Source organism: Aythya marila, assembly GCF_965140915.1.
Source record: "Aythya marila genome assembly, chromosome: 13".
Classification (NCBI taxonomy): Eukaryota; Metazoa; Chordata; class Aves; order Anseriformes; family Anatidae; genus Aythya; species Aythya marila.
This window is the reverse complement of record NC_139054.1, coordinates 9,986,650-10,007,245: the sequence shown is the minus strand read 5'-3', so window position 1 is coordinate 10,007,245 and position 20,596 is coordinate 9,986,650. Positions and strand designations below refer to the sequence as shown.

At 62.1% G+C, this 20,596-nt stretch overlaps 2 protein-coding genes across 2 annotated transcripts; one reads left to right on the top strand and one right to left on the bottom strand.

The window, feature by feature from the left end:
- Positions 1-255: 255 nt before the first annotated feature.
- On the top strand, positions 256-4,999 carry LOC309883205 (aryl-hydrocarbon-interacting protein-like 1; the record flags this gene model as incomplete). The annotated part of the gene is made up of 8 exons (XM_082771104.1): positions 256-351; positions 1,055-1,234; positions 1,459-1,647; positions 1,725-1,901; positions 2,010-2,151; positions 2,487-3,157; positions 3,275-3,515; positions 4,983-4,999. 8 exons carry the CDS (start codon positions 256-258, stop codon positions 4,997-4,999), a joined length of 1,713 nt encoding a protein of 570 aa, XP_082627230.1.
- On the bottom strand, positions 4,732-18,026 carry DRP2 (dystrophin related protein 2). Its single transcript, XM_082771123.1, has 23 exons — positions 17,910-18,026; positions 14,827-14,960; positions 14,027-14,183; positions 13,478-13,598; positions 12,986-13,254; positions 12,696-12,842; positions 12,368-12,446; positions 11,977-12,037; positions 11,809-11,870; positions 11,526-11,600; positions 10,899-11,100; positions 10,678-10,763; positions 9,945-10,102; positions 9,672-9,838; positions 9,417-9,528; positions 8,914-9,050; positions 8,628-8,693; positions 8,375-8,440; positions 7,960-8,103; positions 7,214-7,451; positions 6,996-7,116; positions 6,787-6,873; positions 4,732-6,188 (listed from the first exon to the last, which is right to left on the bottom strand). The coding sequence occupies exons 1-23, from the start codon at positions 18,015-18,017 to the stop codon at positions 6,169-6,171; spliced, it is 2,817 nt and encodes a 938-aa protein (XP_082627249.1). The 5' UTR covers positions 18,018-18,026; the 3' UTR covers positions 4,732-6,168.
- Between the last annotated feature and the right edge of the window lie 2,570 nt (positions 18,027-20,596).

The following is a 20,596-nucleotide window of genomic DNA, read 5'->3' as shown; positions in this document are numbered from 1 at the left end:
GGGGTGTGCCACGGGGGGAGCCTGTCTCAGAACCTGAGGAGCAAAAGAAGGGGAAAGGGCTTCCAAGTGCTGCCACGGCTTGGGGGCACCTGGCACGGAAGGCAAAAGGTGAGCAGCAGCCCTGGGAGATGATATGTGTGTCCATATAGTCCAGAGAGGTAGATGTCCTGAGGACAACACCGAGCTGAGGAAAGGCTGGAGTATGTGCTTGTGTATGAGCGCATGACCCGCTCCTGAGGGCTGGCAGGAGCAGCCATGGAGGAAACGTACCTGCTGAACGTGGAAGGGGTCAAAAAGAAGATCCTGCACGGAGGCCAAGGGGAGCTGCCGAAATTCCAGGATGGGAGCAAGGTAAATTGTGGTGGTAGTTACCCCAGAACCCCGAGAGAGAGGGGAATGGGTCTGCCACCTCCCTCCCTGCCCATTACCTGAGGATTAGGTTCTCTGCTCGTGAGCCGTGCTCCAGGCTACAGGGAGATCCCATCCCCAGCAGATCCCTCATGAGGTGGGTGCAGGTGGGGCTGCTTTGGGCACAGGCAGCCACATTGCCTGCTGCATTCACCTGACGTCAGTGCTGTTCCCTGCCTCTTCCCTCTGCTCTTCAAAGCACAGCTCAGCAGCTGTGCTGGGTTGCTGGAAATCCTCCTCCCTTTCCTGACATGTCAAACATGAGTGGAGGTGCCAATGGGGAGCACCATGGAGTTTCTGGGGTCCCTAGACCACAGCTATGGACAGATCGGTGTGGGTACCACGAGGCCCTCACATGGGAGTGCTCTCTGTCCTGGGCTATAAAGGGGTTTTCAAAGAGAGCAGCCAGATATAGCAGCGATGGGCGTTAAGACGCTCCGCCATCTGCTTTCTGTCTAAGACGAGCTGGCAGGAGGCACAGTCTCCCTGCTGCAGATGGAGAGCTGCCAACCCAGCCCGCACCTTGCTGGGAGCGGGCTCATCCCCATGTCCTGGCCCCGTGGCAAAGGGGGTTTGGGGTTGGCGAGAGGACTGAGGGCTCTGACCACACGTTCGTGCCCTGGACACTGCTCTTTCTCCGGGGCAGATCACCTTCCACTTCCAGACGCTGAAGGACAACTTTGAGCGGACGGTGATCGATGACAGCCGGGAGGCCGGCATCCCCATGGAGATCATCGTGGGCAAGATGTTCAAGATGGAGATCTGGGAGACGCTGCTCAGCTCCATGAGGGCCGGGGAGGTGGCGGAGTTCTGGTGCGATGCCATCGTGAGTGAGGGGCTCTGCAGGCCCCACCCGCATCCCGCAGGGAGAAGAGATGTAGTACAACCCCATGCCCCCCCCAAACATGGTCTGGTGCAAGCGCAGGGGTGCGGGACGAGCTGCTGGCTGTCCCCTTCGTGGTGTCACGCAGCTGTGGCACCCTGGGGGCTGCCCCAGAGGAGGGGGTGCAGGCTGGCCCCCTGTGGCTGAGCAGGGCGCTCCCCTTGCAGCACACCGGCATGTATGCCCTGGTGTCCAAGGGCATGCGGCGGATCGCGGAGGGCCGGGACCCCCTGGAAGGGCAGAAGCACCGCTGCGGCATGGGCAACATGTTCGACTACCACAGCACGGGCTACGACGACCTGGACGAGCTGCAGCGGACGCCGCAGCCCCTCATCTTCATCATGGAGCTGTTCCGGGTAAGGGGGGATGGCGGGGATGGCTGATGGCCTGGGGAGGGCCGGGACAGCCGGCTCAGGACCCGCTGCCCATGCAGGTGGAGGAGCCCTCAGCATACAAGCGCGACACCTGGGCCATGAGCAAGGAGGAGAAGCTGGCCGCCGTGCCCGTGCTGCACAGCGAGGGCAACCGCCTCGTGCTCCGCAAGGAGTTTCGGCAGGCGGCGGAGAAGTACCAGGAGGCCGTCATCTGCCTCAGGAACCTGCAGGCTAAGGTGAGAGGAGCCCGGCCACCTCCTGCCATCCCTGCTGGGGTTCCTCCATGGGCGCTGGGTGCCCTGAGGGGGTGGCCACAGCCGTGATCCCCCCGCTCTGTGGGGCAGGAGAAGCCGTGGGAGGAGGGCTGGCTGAAGCTGGAGAGCCTGGTCACGCCGCTGGTGCTCAACTACTGCCAGTGCCAGCTGGAGCTGGGCGAGTACTACGAGGTGCTGGAGCACACGACCGAGCTCCTCCAGAAGCACAAAGGTACCGTGCCCTGCCTCCCACACACAGTGGGCACCCTGCCCTCCACAGTGCTGCTCATCCCACGTCCCTGTGTCACCGTCACCTGGATCCCCCTGCCCACCCGTGTCCCAGCTGCCCCTGCCTATAGCATTGCCCACATCCCTGGTTTCCCCCTGCCCACGATGACACCTGCACCCCGTGTCCCCTGGTCCCCCATCCCACAGCGGCACCCACCCCATGTCCCTCGAGTCCCTTGCCCACCGCAGTACCACATACCCAGCCCCCTGTACCTGATGGTACCCGCTGGGCTCCGGCTGCAGCTGCAGCACCCCGGTGGGGGCTGTCCTCTCCCACAGACAACGCCAAGGCGTATTTCAAGCGGGCCAAGGCCCACGCTGCCGTGTGGAACGAGCGGGAGGCGCGGGAGGACTTTCTGCGGGTGGCCCACCTCGACCCCGCCATGGCAGCCGCCGTGAAGAAGGAGCTGAAGCAGCTGGGGGAGAGGATGAGGAAGAAGCACGTGGAGGATCGCAAGCGCTACCAGGGGCTCTTCCAGCAGCCCCAGGGGCCCAGGGCCGGCAAAGGGGCTGCAGAGGGCAGCGGGAGGCAGGAGGAGGTCGGGGTCCTGGAGACACGGGGAGGGGAGCAGGGCACAGGAGTGGGGCCATCAGGGGCTGATGAAGGAGAGCAAGGGAACCACGGGGACGGGCATGAAGAAGAAGCACCAGGAGGAGACACGGCCCCGGGGGAGCCTGCGGAGGTGAGGGATGGAATGGGGCAGGGAGAGGAAGAAAACCTGGGCACCTGCAGGGCAGAGCCAGGGAGCTGTGGGGCAGGGAGGGGGACAGGAGAGGAAGACGAGGAGACAGCGGAGGAAGAAGAGGAGGAGGAGGAAGGCAAGGGGACAGTGGAAGAGGAGGAGGAGGTGGTGGTGGAGGAGGAAGAAGGGGAGAAAGAGGCAGTGGAAGAGAAGGTGGTGGTGGTGGAGGAAGAAGGGGAGAAAGGGACAGTAGAAGAGGTGGTGGTGGTGGAGGAGGAGGAGGAAGAAAGGGAGAAAGAGACAGTGGAAAAGAAGGTAGTTGTGGTGGAGGAGGAAGAGAAAGAGGTGGTTGTGGAGGAGGAAGAAGAAGGGGAGAAAGGGACAGTGGAAGAGAAGGAAGAAGGGGAGAATGAGACAATGGAGGAGGAAGAAGAAAAAGTAGAAGAGGGGGAGGAAGAAGAGGAGGAGGAAGTGGAAGAGGAAGAGAACCCAGCAGCAGAGCTGGAAAAGCTCTCTGTGGGGCATCAGGGGGCAGCAGAGGAAGCAGGGCTGGTACAAGGGCTGGAGCAGGGAGCTGGTGGGGCAGAGCAAATTGGTGCAGGAAGCATGGCTGGGGACGAGCCAGGCAGAGCTCCAGAGCTGGGGCCCACATTTCTGGACCAGGGAACATCCCAGGAGGAGCAGGGACAGGGGAGCTGTGGGGGGCACCGAGCAGGCAGAGACGGCTCCCCCCCAGCCATCACTGCTGGGGAAATGCTTTACGCTGGGCCCTCGGGGGCAGACCAGGAGCTGGCAGGGGGGGCAGAAGTGCCTCCCTGCCCCACATCAGCTGGGGAAGGGGCTGGGGCACCCCTGGGGCAGTGCAGAGAGAGCAGGGAGCTCAGGGCCACCACATTGGGGCACGGGCAGCCCTGAGCAGGGCTGGATGGGGAACAGGGTGCAGGGCTGCCCGTGTGGGGGCACAGCCTGGAGGGCAGAGGGGCTGCAGTGCCCTCAGGACAAGCCCCAGGGCCCCGGCTCCCAGCAGCTGGGGCCTGGGCAGTGACACGGGAACGATGCTGTCCTCGCCCTGCCGCCACCAGGCCTGGCAGCCCCGCTGTGCAGTGCTCCTGCTGCCTCCCCTTTCTCGCCTCACCGGCTCCAGCGGCTCCCAGCCGGGCCACGCTGAGCTCTGCTGGCTGAGAAATAAAAGCTCTTCCCTGGCACCATGTGCTGGATCCGTTCCTGGACGTGCCTGGCATCCCTGATTGCAGCCTGCAGCTCCTGCCCTGCCCTGGAGCCCACAGCACCGGGATGGGGACGCGGTGTTGGCCCTGCCCTTGGGATGGGGAGGCACAGGGGCTGGATTTCCCCTTTCAGGTGTCACAGCTTTGGGCTGAGAGCTGCCCCAGCACTCCCTGCCACAGCCCAGCCCTGCACACATCAGTCTTTCACTGCCTGCCAGGGCTGGGCCCTTGCTGCAGCACAGACACGGAGAGCACGGGCAGCAGGTGTGATGGAGCACCACCGAGAGGGGCTGCAACATGAAAAAGGGGAGGGAGAGGCCTGCCTGCAGGGCATCCTGCTGCCATCCGCTCCTCTCCAGGCTGCAGGAGCTCCCTGACAAGGCAGAGGGCCTGTCGCTGCACAGCCAGCTTCCTCCTAGCTGCCACACGGACCTGAGCAGCCTTGCTGGAAGAGGATGAATGCAGAGGATGGTCAGGGCATGCAGCTGCACCCAGGGCAACACCACGGGGAATGTCCTCGTCCCCACAGCAAGAGGTGGCAGCAACCTGCCGCAGGATGGCCAACAGGAAAAGAGCACGGAAAGAAGAGACCAGCGCACCCACGGGGGTCCCAGTATAAATACCAATTTATTCTCTTTCCAGAGCAGAGGTGGAGAGAAGCAGCCAGGGCAGCAGCACCGCAGTACATGGTTACCAGAGCATCAGCCAGCCGGCTCCCCTCCCGGCCGCCTCCCAGCACAGCCCCAGCCTTCCCCGGGCTCCCCGGGCACACAGCTCAGCCACTGCCACTCCCCGCAGCGAGGACCTGCACCAATTTGCCCCAATCCTGCCTTTTTCTTCCTGGGGGAACCCCTAATCTCATGCAGTCACCATGATCCTGTAGCATTTACCCACTCAGGACAGCGTCCCCTCCCTAATGCCACCAGGACGGCAGGGACGGCACCCCACACACCAGCACGGGGCCCTGGCACCAAGCACATTTAGCACTCCGTGATACGGGCACCGCTGCCATCGTGGCAAACATCTCCCTGGTCCCAGCCTCCCCAAAGAGCTCACCAGCACACAGCCAACAGCCCTGTCCCTGCAGCTCGGGACACACAGACACAGCGTTCCCTGCACCCTGCTGTGCCCAGCGGTGTGGGCATCTCCTCTCTCCGCCACCCCGGAGCAGCAGTGGGGCTGTGCCAGCCCTTCTCGTGCCCCGGGGCATCCTCAGCACCTGACTCCGCAGCTTTCTCGACGTAACGCAGCCTGAGACAGCCAGCCCGAGGGAGCCTGAGGGACCCGGAGCCACCGCCAGCAGCCCTGGATCCAGGGCAGCGCGGGGAAGGATCCCGCAGGAGAGGGAGCCGGGCTGGGCTGGAAGGGAAGTGCAACTACACTTCGTGTTAGGGTTTAATGGCGTGAGTCCGTGAGAGTATTTCAGTACAGAATATATATATAATATATAGAAATATATGCAAATTAAACGATAAGGCTCTGTTATAAAGATCCTCTCAGGATAAGGCTACCAGCTGGGCTGAAGCTCTGGTGTGGACTCGCCCCGACCCCACCAACCTGGCAGCCTCTCCCCCCGGCAGCGCGTGCCCCGCAGGCAGCAGCGTCCAAACCATAAGGCGGGCAGCTGGGTGCTGTCAGAAGGAGTTCCTTTACACCCCAGGAGGCCTTTTGGTGGCTGCAGAAACATTTCAGTGCCCACCGACCTGGAGGACCCCGGGCAGAACTGGAGAGGAGCGGGATGCTGAGCTCTGCGCCCCGTGGGTGCCAGGGGACACACGCAGCTTCCACCACTTCAGCTCTTTCTTCCGAGCCTTTCCGTGCAGTCCAACGAGTCCAAGCCTGGATGCTGCAGCTGAGCAACCCAGCCGGCCCCCGGGGAGCCCGCAGCCCCGCTCCCACCTGGCCAATGTTCCCCTGAGATCTCCTGGAGCTGGCAAGCGTCCTGCCTGAGCGAGGGAGCCTGCCGCGGCACGGGGAGCACGGCGGGGAGAGGAGGAGGAGGGGAAGCAGCCAGGCAGCTGGTTAGGAAAAGCCTCTGGCTCACGGGAGGTGTTAGATAAGGGAGGTCATACCTGGAAGAGAGACGGAGAGGTCAGCAGAACAGCGCCTGGGGCCAGCTGGTTAGAAGGGGACTGCTCAGGGGTGGCAGAAAGCGGGCGAGGGGCTGGGTGGGAGAGGGCTAGAGCCTGGGGTAGAGCTAGCACCAGGTGACAGCGCCCTGGGCGCACACGTGTGAGGGATGGCACTGAGCACGCAGTCACAGAGCATCCCTGGTCACCATCCATGTGGGATGAGCCATCCACAAGCAGCCAGGAGAGCTCACACCACTGCTGCTGCTCTGCCGGGTGAGCGGGGCCTCCACCTCTCCGGAGATGGGCAGAGGGGGCTCACGGCGGTGGCTGCAGCCTCGCTGCCATCAGTCTGTCTTCGCAGCAGGGAGCTCATCCAGGACCGAGCTGCTCTGTCCTCTGCGCAGCTCTGGCCGCCTGTCCTTGCAGGTAGGAGAGCTCCTCCTCATCCTCACCAGTGCCTGCAGCCGCCGTGCTCCTGGCCATGGGTGGCGGGGGGGATCAGCCGTCGCGGGGAGGGAGGGATCGGGGCAGGGCTCCGCCGGGAAACCTCATCTGAGGGAGCAGTAGGAGGCCAGAGAGGGGGATTTCGCTCGAGTACCTCGAGAGCTGGGGAAGGCGCTCCGCAGCTTCTCCATGATGTCCTCCAGGCACACGCTGACCTCTTGCGTCTTGGCCTCCACCTCATCTGCAGCGGGCACAGGGCTGGGGTGAGCGGCGCATGCACCCGGCTAAACTGGGGACCGGGGGGACAGGCGGCCTCCCAGAGCTGCCATCCCGGAGCTCAGCCCCCATCTGACCCTCCCTCACCTGCAGTTTCGGTGTCGGGGGTGTCGTGCTCCTTCTCCTTTGCCTGGCTGCCTTCGGACTGGTGCGGGGATGAAGCCAGGGAAGATGCTGCTGAGCCGTTGCCATCTGACTCTGCCGGTGGCTGGAGAGAGAGGGGGGCTTGTCACGGTCCCCTGTCCTTGTCCTGCACCCTCTGGCCACCCCTTCCTGACCCCCCTCCCTTGTTATTTGCTCCGTACCTGCAGCAGCAGCTCTCTGAGCCGGTGCAGCTGGGACTCCAGCTGCTTGTTGTGGTCCTCCAGGATCTGCATGCGGGTCTCCAGGCGGCTCTTGTGCTGCCGGAGGATGCGCGCTTCCGCCAGGAGCTCCTCGTTGCGGGGGTCTGGCACCAGCTCGGGGGAGCCCGTAGCCAAGGTCGGGGACTCCACGGCCTCGTCGTGCTGCCATTTCAAACGCCTCAGCTCTCCCTGCAGGATCCTGCGGGACAGCCCAGGTCAGCACCACCGTCTCCTTTCTGGAGACTCAGAGACAAAGCTCCAGCGGAGGCTTTGCCACGGGAGAAGCTCGAGGAGCAGCTCCTGACTGTCCCTGCACCGCGGGGTGGCCTGCCTGCAGCTCCTCCTCGTTTGGGTGGAGGACAAAAGGCACACGGCTGCTTCCTAACAGGCTGGGAGTAAGGCAGGGAGAGAAAAACCCTGTGCTGTGCTCAGACAGCACCTCCACCATTCCACAGGAGCTCAGGGAGGAGACAGGCAGCCGCGCCCTGGCCTCACCAGCTCAAGAGGGGTTCTGGGGAACATGTTTTGGGGATAGGGATAAGGATTCTGGGGAACGGAGCCTTCTCCCTTCCTTGGCAAGCACTGAGCCCAGTGCTCCCATGTGGGCTTCAGGGCTCAGCCCCCAAAGCAGGCTCCACCCTGGCTCTCAGCCAGGTTTCTCCAGCCTCTTCCCTTCGACTCAAGCCCTCGCTTTCAGTGCTGCCCACCTGTTTTCATCCTCCAGGTGCGCCAGGATGCGCTCCAGCTCCCCCTTGTCGTCCATGGGCAGGCTTCCTGGGACCTGCTGGCTGCCTGCGGGCTCTCGGTCGGTGATGGGGCTGGAGTGGCGCAGCAGGTACTGGTCCTCATCCCTGTTGCAGCAGGTGGAGGAAAAAAACAGGGAGAAATGTCAGGATGGGGATTGCTGGGCCCTCAGGGCTGGAGGGAGGTGGTTTTGTGTGGGAGTTCCCCACGGCTGCTCCAGGTCGTGGAGCTCAGAGGTGGCTCCAGCACCCCACGTAGCTGTGCCCAGGAGCCTCAGGCTCCAAGGGCTGGGAGGGGGAGCAGGGATGCCATGGGTAGGTGGGGAGGGAGCCACAGGAACCTGGCTGCAGAGAAGCAGGGGAAGGAGGCAGAACTCACAGGCTGTCATCGGGGGACAGGCTGTCGCTGAAGAAGGAACAGTTCTGGTTTTCCATCTCTGCAAGCCTGGAGGAAAGAGAGCTGGCTTTAGACACGTTCAAAGGCTCCTTGAATGTCTGCTCAGCGCACCCTAAATGCAGCAGCCCTGCAAGACCTCTCTGCAAGACCCCGTGGCAGCCATGCAGTGTGCTGGGAAGCACCCGTCCCCAGACCCCTCTGCCCCACATCCCACAGCAGTGCCCGGTGCCGCTACCTGCTGGCAAAGTGCTCGATCCGGGAGTGGGTGTCAGCGTGCGGCAGCATCGGGGAGGAGGCTGGGCTGCAAGAGACGCACACTGGTCAGCAAGGATTGCAGTCCTCACCCAAAACCAGGGCTTGGAGGGGCTGTCCTGCCCACCCCAGGCTGTCAGGGAGGCTGAAATCTGCTCCTCCAAAGACTCGGTGCTGTCAGCCCTGAGCAAGCTGCCTCCAGGCAGCATCCCCGGGGGTGCTGCTTCCAGCTGGGGAGCCCACATCTCGGGCAGGGTCGGGGCACTCACGTCTCGGAGAAGTCAGCCTCCAGCACAGACTGGACGGGCAGGTAGCCCCTCTGCGGGTGCTTGCTGAAGTACTGCTTGGAGCGAAACTTGTTCTTCAGCGTGGTGGCAAAGTCCCGCATGTTCTCGCTGGAGGTGGTCTGCGGAGAGAGAGAAAGAACCATTGCCCTAGTGGTGGGCAGAGTGGGGGATCACAGGCTGGCCTCCTGGGACCTGTGAAGCTCCCTTCAGGCCGGGCACAAGCCCTCCATCAGCAGAGACAAGTGGGGGAGCGAGGGGGGCACACGGCTGCTCCACCAGCACGAGCCAGGCTGGGCATGCTATGGATGCCACATCCTGCTGACCACGAGCCCCAGAGCAGCAGGGACACCGACAGCCCCCAGCAGGGACACCGACAGCCCCCAGCACACAGAGGGGAACAAACACACGCAAAGCAGCCACCCTGGGGCAGCCCCAGCACCGCGAGGCCACTGCCCTCGATAGCCAAGCGCCGCCCGGCCCCGTACCGGGGTGTAGTACTCCATGATGGGGTAGTGCAGCTTGTTGCCCTTGCTGGCTCGCCCGGTGAGGAAGCAGGTCTGGCAGATATCCACATTGAACTGCTTCAGGCTCCGATACCTGCAGAGAGTGGGAGGCCAGAGGGAGAAGGGAGAGTCGGCAGAGCTGCCGTGTCTCGGAGCGCAGGGGACGGAGAGGTTTGTGTGGCTCTCGCGCCCCGCTGACCCCACAGTGCTGGCGGCTGAAGTCCCCGCGTCCCCTACCTGAAGCCCTTGATGGGGCACTGCCGGCAGACGGAGCACTTGGTCTGGTGCTTCACCTGCTCGGCCATGGTGACGCGGTGCAGCACGGCCAGCCACACCATGGACTGCGGCTCCAGGTTGGCCCACTCCAGGAACTGGGACGCCTCGATGGCAGACTTGCCGTGGCTCTGGGACGGGGAGGGACAGGAGGAGAGGTTCAGAGCAGGACCCCACCGCCTCGGGACGCTTGTTCTTTGCTGCACATAGCCACGGAGGGGCCACCACGGTACTCACGAATCGGAAGCAGCTGCGGATGCTGGGCTCCACGTTGCTGCCCCCGAAGGCTGCCACCTCCCCGAGCTGCCGCGGGACCTGGATGGCCTCGTGGAGCAGGACGCCCAGGTGCCGCTGGTCACACAGACCCCCAGCATTTGCCACTTGGCTGAAGAGGTCTGCGGTGGGACAGACAGGGAGACAGCCCATCAGACACACGGCTGGTGCCTGCACAGGAGGCAGCTTAAACCGGGGGAAAAACACTGAGATGAGGTTAAATAACCATCACCGGCATCCTTCCAGCTCCCCAAAGCAGCAGTTTAGAGCCTTCCCGAGCCAGAGGTTATGGTAACAGCACTCTTATTTAATCCCTGGGTGATCAGCACCCCAGCCCCCAGCACTCTGTGGCTTAAAACACAGCAAAAGGGGCTTCCTTTAATTTGTCTGACCCCGACTGCCCCGCCACACCCCCCCAGGGCTTTCCTGGAGAAGCACCAAGCAGCTGCTGCCCCTTTGCCTTCGCCACCCCGCCCCTGGCAGTGCCATGCAAGCAGGACCCCCGCAGCAGCAGTCACTGCCAAAATGCCTTCTAATTCAGGCGGCGTGGGCTGGGGGAGGGAGGAAGGGGTGGAGATGCGAGCAGATTAGTCACCACACGAAAGCTGCTTCTCCGATCCTGCTGGGCAAAGGAGGGCAAAGCTGGGAAACGAAAGCACTCCCGCCTTCCCCAGGTCGCTCCGTGCGGGGGACTCACACTGGAATTTCTCCTTGACCTCCGTCCCGCACAGACATGCAATGCCCGTCTTGAAGGAGAGGGCCCTCATCTTCCCGCTGCGGCCGCTGCAAGGCGAGATATGGCACAGGGGTGGTTTTATTTGGTGGGGGGTCAGCAAGGCAAGCTGGCACCAGCCACCCCATCCTGAGCAGCTGGGGCACCGAGGCTTTCCCCCGAGCACGGTGCCGTGGGGCTGGTACCTGTCGAAGACGTTGAGCAGCCAGTTGAGGCTCATGTCGACGCAGAGCGGCACGTTCACCAGGATGCCCCGCTCCTCCTCCAGCCGCTCGTACAGGGCGGTCAGGCAGTGGATCACCTCCACCACGTCCATCGCCCGGTCGCTGGGCTGCAGGTCGTGCTCGTTGAAGATCTCCAGGGCCGTGGCCAGGGTCACCATGTCCACTGGGAGGAAAGCAGATACCTGCACACGGCTCCGCAGCATCCCTCCCTAGCCCTGAAGCTGGGTTTTCAGCTCCCCTTTGTCTCTGGAAGCAGTGGATCCCCTCCTGCCCCTGCCAACCCGCCTGCTTTCTGCTCTAGGTCTCTCTCACAGCTCCTCCAGCCTCTCCCGTTGCTGCCGGGTGACCTCCTGGCTGCTCCAAGGTTTGTAACTCTGCTTTGTCCCTTTGGTCTCTGATGGCTTTGACTCACACCTGCCCTGCAGCAGTTCCACCCTAACCCAGAGGCAGTGAATTTGCTGCTTTTCAGCCACGGGCTCAGCGCTTCCCCGGTGGGCTCCTGCCTCTGATGTGCTGATGAAAGGCCGTGTTCGCTTAATGCCTCTACCCAGGGAGCCCCAGCGGGAGGGCCGTGCTTCCCACACTCACATCGCAGGGCTTTCTGCACCCGCCGCAGCTTCATCGCCGTCCGGTACGCCGAGAACTTGATGTTGTTCAAATCCGCTGCAAGAACAGAAGGAGAAGAAAACCGCAGCTGAACACCCTTATCTGCAGGGCAGGAAGCAGCTGCTGCCCCCAGCACAGGCCTGGCCGCACGCAGCACCCATCTGGGGTTTGGACCCTTTGGGGGGAAAGCACAGAGAGGCCCCTTTTGGGGCTGGGGGCATCTCACGCTGCACCCCAAAAAGAGGTTTTGTGGCAGCCTCCTCACCCAGCGTCTGGTACAGCTCCGTCATCTTGGGGTGGTCCCAGCACGTTGTCTGGGCCTGGTGGCTGGGAGGAGGGAAGGAAACCTGGCGTCAGGCTGGGAAATCCCTTCCAGCCGCGTGCCCACCGTCGGGCAGGCCCGAGCCCCGTCCGTGCGGGGCAGCACACTCACTTGATGTAGTAGGGCACTTTGTTGGGGGAGATGGCTCGCTCCCAGGGCACCTGGACCGAGGCTGCAAGGAGAGGAGCAGAGGTCAGAAGCCCCCGGTGTCCCTCAGCAATTTTCCCTCGCCACAGGCAGCTGGAAATGCTTCCACTGCTCTCAAATGAAGGAGCAGTGCTGCAGGGACACCGGGGCCAACAAACCCCGCAGCTGGGGGGCTGCCTTTCCCTGCCTTGCCCACCCTGTCCCCGAGGCTGGCACTGTCCCAGGGCCACCCAGCTGCTGCTGCAAGCATCGCAGCTGCAGTCCCTGAGCGTCGTGCACCACCACGGGCACTGCCCCAGCCTGTGGGAGGGCAGGCAGCCCGCAGGCAGCGCCGACGGGGGCACCCGTCACGTACAGGAGAGGAAGTGCTGCGAGCCCGGCCCGAAGTCCCGGTGGGCATCCTGGAGCTGCTTCAGGCGTTCATTGATGGAGGCCTGCAGGAGGGGACAGCAGAACGCAGTGGCAGCATTTCCATTGAGCATTTCGGATCGCAGCCCCCTTCAGGAAGGCCTGTGGATGGACTTGGAGGTGCCCCAGCCACCCAGGTCTGCTCCCTCCCTTGGATTTGCATTGCCCAGACGGCTCCTGCCTGGCCAAGCCTTAATAAATCGTCCCCGAGGCTCAGCTCTTCCCCTTCACCCCCTTCCCTGCGGGGTGTTTGCAGGGCCCTGACCCTTCCCCACCTGCAGCTGCTTCCAGCGCGTGTTGATGTGCTCCAGGGTGCGGGAGTTCTCCATGGAGAGGTGGACGTCCGAGATGGCGAGCTGGTGTGCCAGGTCATTGACCACTTTCACCCCGTCCTTCATGGGAGAGAGCTCGTCCTTGAAGAGCTGCAGCCCCGTGCCCAGGGGAGCAGGCACAGGGCAGGGGGAGGAGGAGAAGGAACAAGAAAGGTGTCGGTGCCCAGCTGTGATCCCTCTGCTACAGTTTCGGGTGGGCTGTGCCCGTCCCCGAAGCTGGGAGCCACAAGTACCTTGGTGGACTGGATGTGCTCTGGCAAGGAGTCGATGAAGAGGTCCCCGATGGGCTCCCAGGTCTCACGCACGCTTTCAGCCTGGTCCAGCGTGGTGCTGAGCTCCTCCATGGCCCCTTTGATCTCCAGCAGCTGCTCCAGCGTCCGCTCGATGTGCCGGTGCTGGTCCACGCAGCGGGCCGTCAGCTTCTCCCACAGCTCGCTGGCCACATTCGCCTGCTTCCAGACGAAGCGGCTGATGTTCTGGATGCGGTGCCGGGGAGAAACATCTGCGAAGGCAAAGCAAAGAGCAGAAATGAGAGCCTGGGGCAGAAGCACAGCTCTGTGCTGGTCCCATCTTCTTCCCAAGGGCTGGGCACAACCTGGTGTGTTACGGCAAGAGGCCGAGCACTGCTGTGCCACACCAGCCGCCTGCTCCATCCCCCCCAAACCAGCCCAGGAGGAGCCATGGGAGGACAAGGAAGGGAGAATTGAAGAGGGAACTCAACAGACCTTTGCTTTCTGAAGTTGGCTCTTCCAGTTCCTCAAACGGATGCTGGGAAAGGAAAGCCTGTGCTGACTCCAGGACAGAGTAAATATACGGCCCCCGGGACTTCACTTCTTCCATGAAAGCCTGGAGAGGAGAGCAGAGCACAGAGAGGAGACGACAGGCTGGGCTGGAGAATTACGTCCTGCTGCCCTTTCGCCGAGGGCTGCCGTGATTTACGCATCCAGTGCCCAAACGAACCACCCACAGTGACATCAGGGAAACGCTGCCAGAGGAAAGTACCCAGCCCTCGCTGGAAACGCAGAGAGGAGTTAGCAGAGAAACATTTCTGCAGTGCAGGGGGAACGAGGAGGGGAGCAGCAGGGTGCCCCAAAGCCCATTCACAGCCGGTTGGGGTTGGGTTTGGGGTTGGGGTGCCCTCTCCTGCTCCACCAGCTGCAGCCTCTGTGGTGCTGCCTGCTGGGTCAGCGCTTTGTGCTCCAGGAAGCGGCTGGTGCTGGTGAGGACGAGGGACAGCAACCGTAAGCAGGGTGCAGGGGAATGAGGGAACGTACCGCGTGCGTCTCCTTCTCCTGCTGCACCAGCAGGACGTCCCCGCGCAGGGGCAGCTGCGCCGACAGCTCCTCATCCTTCTGCCCCAGCCAGTCGATGATCTCCTGCAGGGGCACCTGCAGCTTCCCGCTGTGGTCGGAGAAGGCCTCCAGCCGAGCCCTGGCACGAGAGCGGGGACAGCACGGGGGTGCTCAGGGGGAACCAGGGGAACCCGCAGCCATCCCAGATGCAGGCAGGGAGGTGCCGGGCAGAGGGAGTGCCACAAACATCCCAAAGCTCGCGGCCAGCAGCAGGGATGGAGCCACTCTGCGTGCACCCAGGTCGGTCTGGGCTGTGCACGGGGGGCTTGGCTCCGTGTCTGCGTGGCTGGGCGGCTTCCAGCAGCCAGCGTTGAGGCAAGAGACAATTAACATGCCCCAGTTAAGCTCTCCGTCATGCTGCCACCGCTGCAGCTGCGACCTCTGAGGGTCTGGAGAGCCCATTCCTCTGCTCAGCTGGAGAGGGCTCCCAGCAAAAGGGCAAGCATGGAGGTGGGGGGAAAAGAGGTGAGACATGGAGGTGGCAGCGGGGAGGATGGAGAAGGCAGCAGTGAGCAGGGATGAGGATGGGAGGGGGAGAAGGAAGAGAGGGGTGGGCATAGGGAGGATGCAGTGCATGGAGAAGGCTCAGAAGTCCGTGCAGAAGAGGAGACAAAGCCAGGGTCGCTGTGGGTAACGCAGGGACGAGCTCAGCCACCTCCAACAAGCACGCGCGGCCCATGAGGCTGGCAGGCCAGGAGCTTGCCCCGGGCAGGGACTCTTACCGAAGGCTGTGGGATTTCTTTTTGATCTCGTTCCAACAAAGATTCATCTCCAGGGGGTTCTGGGGCCCAGCAACACTGCTGGGAGCCCGGGGGCTTACACACGAAGGTCCCGCACCATCCTGAGAGCCTTTAACCTGGGCAGAAACAGACAGAGCTGAAACGCTGGCAGCGCTCAGGCACCCGCCTGCCTGCACCGTCCCCTCTGCCATCACCGTGCCAGGGGGCACCCATCCCCTCTGCCATCACCATCCCTGACTTTTCAGCTCTCTGCGTGCTGCACCGCTGTGCAGGGGGCTGCTGGCTGCTCCGGGGAGCTCGTGGCCATGGCTGGAGAAGGGGCACAGTGCCGGCTACGGCAGCACTGCGAGTAAAGGTGGCACTTCCACGCTTTGAGAAGAGGTGGGCACAGCAGGCTCCACCATTCCTAGTGACCAAGGGGACCTGCCAGCCTCTGCTACGCCACCCGCAGCTCTGTGGCTGCCACCTGCTCCCCTGCAGAAGCACCAGGCTATATTCTCTGCCTGCACCGCAGATTTGAGCTGATCCCCGCAGATGCTGCTTCTCCTCCGCACCACCCCGGAACCAGCAGTGCCACGAAGGATGCTCTGAAGGGCTGGGGAGCAGCCGGCAGCCAAACCTGAGCCGGTCCCTGTGCAGTGTGAGCACCTCCAGCCCTGCCCTGCCCAGCCAGCAGCTGAGCCAGACACCCCCAGGTGCCTGGAAAAATGCGTGCTAATTACTGAGGAATGAACCCTTGGTGGGTGGGGAATCCTGTCCTAAGCCTCTCGCGCCGCATCACGCTTCTTCCCCCTTGCAGAGGCAGCGAAGGCATGGTGCTTGCTGGCCACCCCAACACACTGGCAGGACTGAGAGCATCGCACACAGGACTTGGTGAGCGAGCGGGGATCTCCTCTCCAGCAGAGCAGCCCGGTGCACAAACACATTGTAATGCCAAGTGGGATGCACTCTGCTGAGGAACAGGCAGTGTTTCACTCTAATGCTACTTTGATATTAGAGCTCATTTGGGGTAATTATCCCCAGGTGATTAATCAACTGTAATTAACTGCATTAGCACTTTCTAAACAGTACATGCAACAGGCAGCCTTTGCCGGGGAAGGGAAGGAGCAGAGGCAGCTCGCTGCCTGCCCACGGGCTGCCCGAGCACCCCAGGACAGGCGCATGGGAGCAGCAGGCAGGAGGAAACCAGACCCAGAATTTGGCCGTGCAAGCGGAACGATGCCCACCCCGTGCTGGCTCCCAGGGAGGAGTCAAACGCTCAGCGAGTGCTGCTAAGTCTACTTCATCTAAAAACATCTAACGGCAGGCTGTTCTCTGCCCCCCACACACCCTGCCGCTCCAGGAGCATCAGGAAAACAGAGAAAACCATCGCCCACAGAGTTCACAGGAATCTCGGGGCCATGAATAATGAATCACTCAAGCTAAAACTGCTGCTCGCACTTAGGAGAAAATAAATAAAACCCCACAGTCTGCGTGTGCAGCTCCTCATGCCACCCAAGTAGGTTAGTCCCACAGCACTGCCCAGGAGCGCCCGGCTCCCCGCTCCGTGCCTGGGGGTGCCAAGGAGAGGATTGAGCTCAGCACAGAACAGCCTTCCCAGCCCAGTTTAAGACGATGCTAAAAGCCCACAACCCGTAGACTATCACCTGCAGACGAGCCAGGGATGGTGGCCAAGCACGGGCCAGGCATTGAACACCTGCCCCGCTGCGAGCGAGCAGGGAGCAAGAGCAGCACCTTCCCCCCGAGCATCCCCTGCCCACCCCGTCCCCAGGGCTGCAGCGGTGGCAGCCTGGATCTGACCCCCTCTGCCCTCAGCAGGTTTATTTTCGGGCCCAGGACACTCACGCGGGCTCCTTTCCGCCTGTCCTCGGTGCAGCAGGGCTGCTCGGAGCAGCCGGTGGAGCGGGCATCGCCTCCTGCCTGCTGTGCAGCACCGGCCGGCAGGCAGCAAACGCTGCTGTGAGCAGGGCTCGGGGCTGTCCCCGGCACTGACCCCCCAGGAATCTGCAGGGGGGCGGCCGTGCCTCCTCCCAGCCTCAATCCCAGCTTTGTCCCGCGGCATTCCTGCGGCCTCCAACCTGCCTTAACCCCGGGGGTGCCGCTGCTGCGGAGCCCCTCGCCCGCTGGTGCCCTGCAGGGTGGGCTCTCAGGGATGGGCTTTACCTAGGGACTGGTCCCAGCAAGCTTTGGCTATCCTAAAGGTAAACCTGCCCTTGAGACGTGACCCCAAGGAGCCCAAGGTGCCCTCCTCACCCCATCCCAGCCCTTGGTGCCAGCACGGCTTCTCCTGCCCGTCCGGACTGGGTGCAAAGAGTTTGTTTTTGCCAGCAGGCTCCGGGCTGGCTCCCCGTGTCCCCCACAGCGCTGCCGGCCAGCATTGTTCCCATGCTCTCCTCCACCTACGGGAGGGAATGAAAAGCTCCCTGTCTCCCTGCCTCTCCCTCCCTGCACATCTGACCGCTGGTGTCCCCAGGGCTGGCAGTGCCAACCTCCCCTCCCACCACCCCGTCCCCTCCACGTCCCCAGCCCCCAGCACCAAGGGGTGCAGAGCCTTCCCCTCTCCGCCCCGTGTAGGTGAGCAGCCTGTGCAGAAACACCCAGGGAAGAGGGGGGGAAACCGATAGGTGAGCACCCTCCGTTCCTCGAGCAAACCAGCCCAGAAGGAGGCCGGGCTCCTCTGCCTCGCAGCATCTCAGCCTTGGCTTTCACCGAGGCCTTCCTTCTGAGCTCTGCTCCGCAACCAGAAAGATTAGCCGCAAACCTTTCAGCAAAAGCTGACATTCCTCCACGTTTCCAGGAAAAAAGCAAACCCGACCAGATAAGCAAGAGCTGCGGGCGGCAGCCTCGTGTTCTTTATCCTGAAACCCAGCTCTGCGGGTTGCCTGCCGTGCTCTACTTCGGGAAACGCTTTGCAGCCAGAGCGCTGGAGGAGAGCTAACGTCCTCATTAAGCGCCAGACAACGGGGTGCTGAGGCTAAGAGCTTTCCCCCAGCAGGAGCCGAGGTCCCGGTGTGCTCCCCAGCCCCGCACAGCCGCAGGAGGAGGGCGAGCAGAGCAGACCTTACCTGAGGCAGCGGGTGGGCAGCGCCGCTGTGCCGCGCCGGGGCCGCGCCGTGCCACTCAGGACATGGTGGGAGGACGTAAGGCCATTCCTGCATCACCAGGGGCTGCATCAGAGCCGATGCTCATGGGGATGGAGACGGCCTCGGGCGCCAGCACCTGAAAGGCAGCGGGAGAGGTTTGGGGTCAGCACCTCCCCATCCTCAGCGCGCACCCCCGGCAGAGCCCAGAGGCTAAATGCGGTTCTTTGCACCGATGCTGCCGTCTCTTTTCATGCAAGTCCAACTCTTTTTTGCATCTAGTTCTACAATTTGCTGTAACAACGTCCCGTGTGCGTGTGTCCCACAGCTGCGCCTTAGGGCTGGGTTTCCTGCAGGGCAGGGGATGCACCGAGTTTAAAAGCAGAGGGCAGAGAGCCTCTCGTTGCACTCTGGACACTGTCACAACCACTTCTGTTTGGACATAAAAAAACAAATCCCAACAACAGGCAATATCTTCCAACATAATATTTTTTCCTTTCATATTCGGAAACAAATTTTTCTAGCACCTCAGTCCCTCACACATGCATCTCATATAGCCAGCTACCTTTCTATGTGTTCTTACTCGTTATGAATTACAAAAGTCCCATTTTTATTCAGTTTTAAAAACCGTAAGACCCAGAAAACCAGTGAGCAGTGTCCCCTTCGTCTGTTCTACAGACCTCAGTAAAACCCCTGGTCATCTGGCTGGTTTCTTTTTTTTGCTGTTTGGAGTCTGAGCCAAAACAGTGATTTTTCCCATCGCCAGCACCAATTCCAATTTACACAGAGCCACGAGAAAATAAAGCCCAGAGGGAAAGGTGCACGGCAATGATTTACCAGAACCAAGTGATTTCCCACCACAGAAGCACGATCCCAGAGCTCTACGTGCGGCCGGAGCCAGCAGAGGAGCCGAGCACAAGCACGCTCTGCTTCCACACCCTTCACTCCCTCACCCGAGCTTCCACTGCCTTCCCTCCTCCATGACACACGCTAAGAGAACAGCTTACCCTGTTACGATTTTGTTAATCCCTGAGCAATTTCTACCGCCGTAATGCTCTCCGTCTCCGGCAGAACAGCCTGTGCTGAGCTCTCCAATACGCCGATAATCCAGGGGCCTGCGCTCTCCCCTTCCTGCCACCTGCAGAGATGAGCATCGCGGACCGTGCAGCGCGGCACCCTCTGCTCCTCTCCCAGGGCTGGCAGGGTTATCACGGCACAGCAGCGCTTACAACTTGCAGGGCCCACAGAGACCCCCTTATGCAACACCAAGGGTGTGGTGGGTGATTTCTGCCTTCGACAGGAGGGAATATATCCTGTTATCTCAATGCTTGTGCTCTTGGTGGGCCTTTCTGCTTTCTGCTCAGGGAAAAGTCTCCATGCAATTCTGGAGGGAAGGGAAGCCTTGTCCTACAGGTGCCCATGTGTAGGGCGAGTGGCTCTCACCAGAAGAAGAAAAGCCCTTTTGGCACCTCCAGGTGCCGGGCCTGACCTCCTTCAGCAAAGACAAGGTTCTTGAGGACACAGAGCCATGGCGCAAGGGAAAGGAGCCCGTCCAAGGCAGCAAAGCCCAGATGCGGAGAGCCCAAGATGATCTGGAAATAGCTCAGCTGTACAGCAGCCAGCACAAAGGCAGACATTCAAGGGGAGAGACGACCAGACGGTGAGGCTCGGCTGCGAGCAAACCAACATATGATCACTTCGCCAAATCCCCAGCGATTACAGGAGAGGGAGAAATGCTCCCGCTCTGCTGCTTTGCTGTGGCACACAGCAACTCCAGCTCTTGCACTTGTGGAGTAGTGGTGCCGCCAGGCACTGTCGGGCACTGCAGCACGGGCAGCAGGTTGTATGGATGCTTCTGGGCTAAATGCTTGCTGCTGGTGCTTCCCTAGCTCCGGGGCTGTGACCCCCCTCACCTCTCCCCCACCAGCATTCACCTCGGGCGTGCTACTGCCAAGCGACACGACCAGTCACAGAAATGTTGGCAGCTGAGCCAGCCTGGCTCAAAACGTGTGCGGAACAAATGCAGGCATTCAGAGGGGAGGCAGAGGGCACGGCACAGGAGGGGTGCCACTAAAGGCACTGCTGCCACGGGGTGAGAGGCAGAAGCCTCTCCCAGGAGCTGGAGCAGGGCTGGGATGCAAGAACTGAGCTGCAGTCCGTGCAGGATGGCTGATGCCACTGCGTGGGAGCACAAGGGGATGGTAAGGAGCCTGGAGCTGCCCCATCCCATGTCAGACCTAGGGCACTGCAAAAGCATCCCAGGGGCTCCCAGGGGCTGTGGCCAGCTCTGGGCCTTCCCACCATCTGGAGGGAGGCCCCAGGATGTGATGCTCACCCTACAACAGCCACTTATCAGTGTCCATACCCGCCTGCTGCAAGAAGCGACCCCACAGCTCCAGAGCTGCAGTTCCCACAGCCCACTGCAAGCAGCCATTTGTGAAGGTGTTGAGGCATGAAAAATGCTCCTCCTGGCCCTCTGCAACCCTCAGGAGCCATGTGGTCAGGCAGTCCAACCAGAACTAAAGCCAGGCTGACCCCCGGGAACATTTCTGTGCAAGAAGGGAAACATCTAGCCCTCTGCAAGCAGCAGCAGGTGAAAATTGCACGTGAAGACATCACAAGAAGCTGCCTGGTGGGGCACCAGGGCACTGCACCCTTCCATTTCAGGAGCA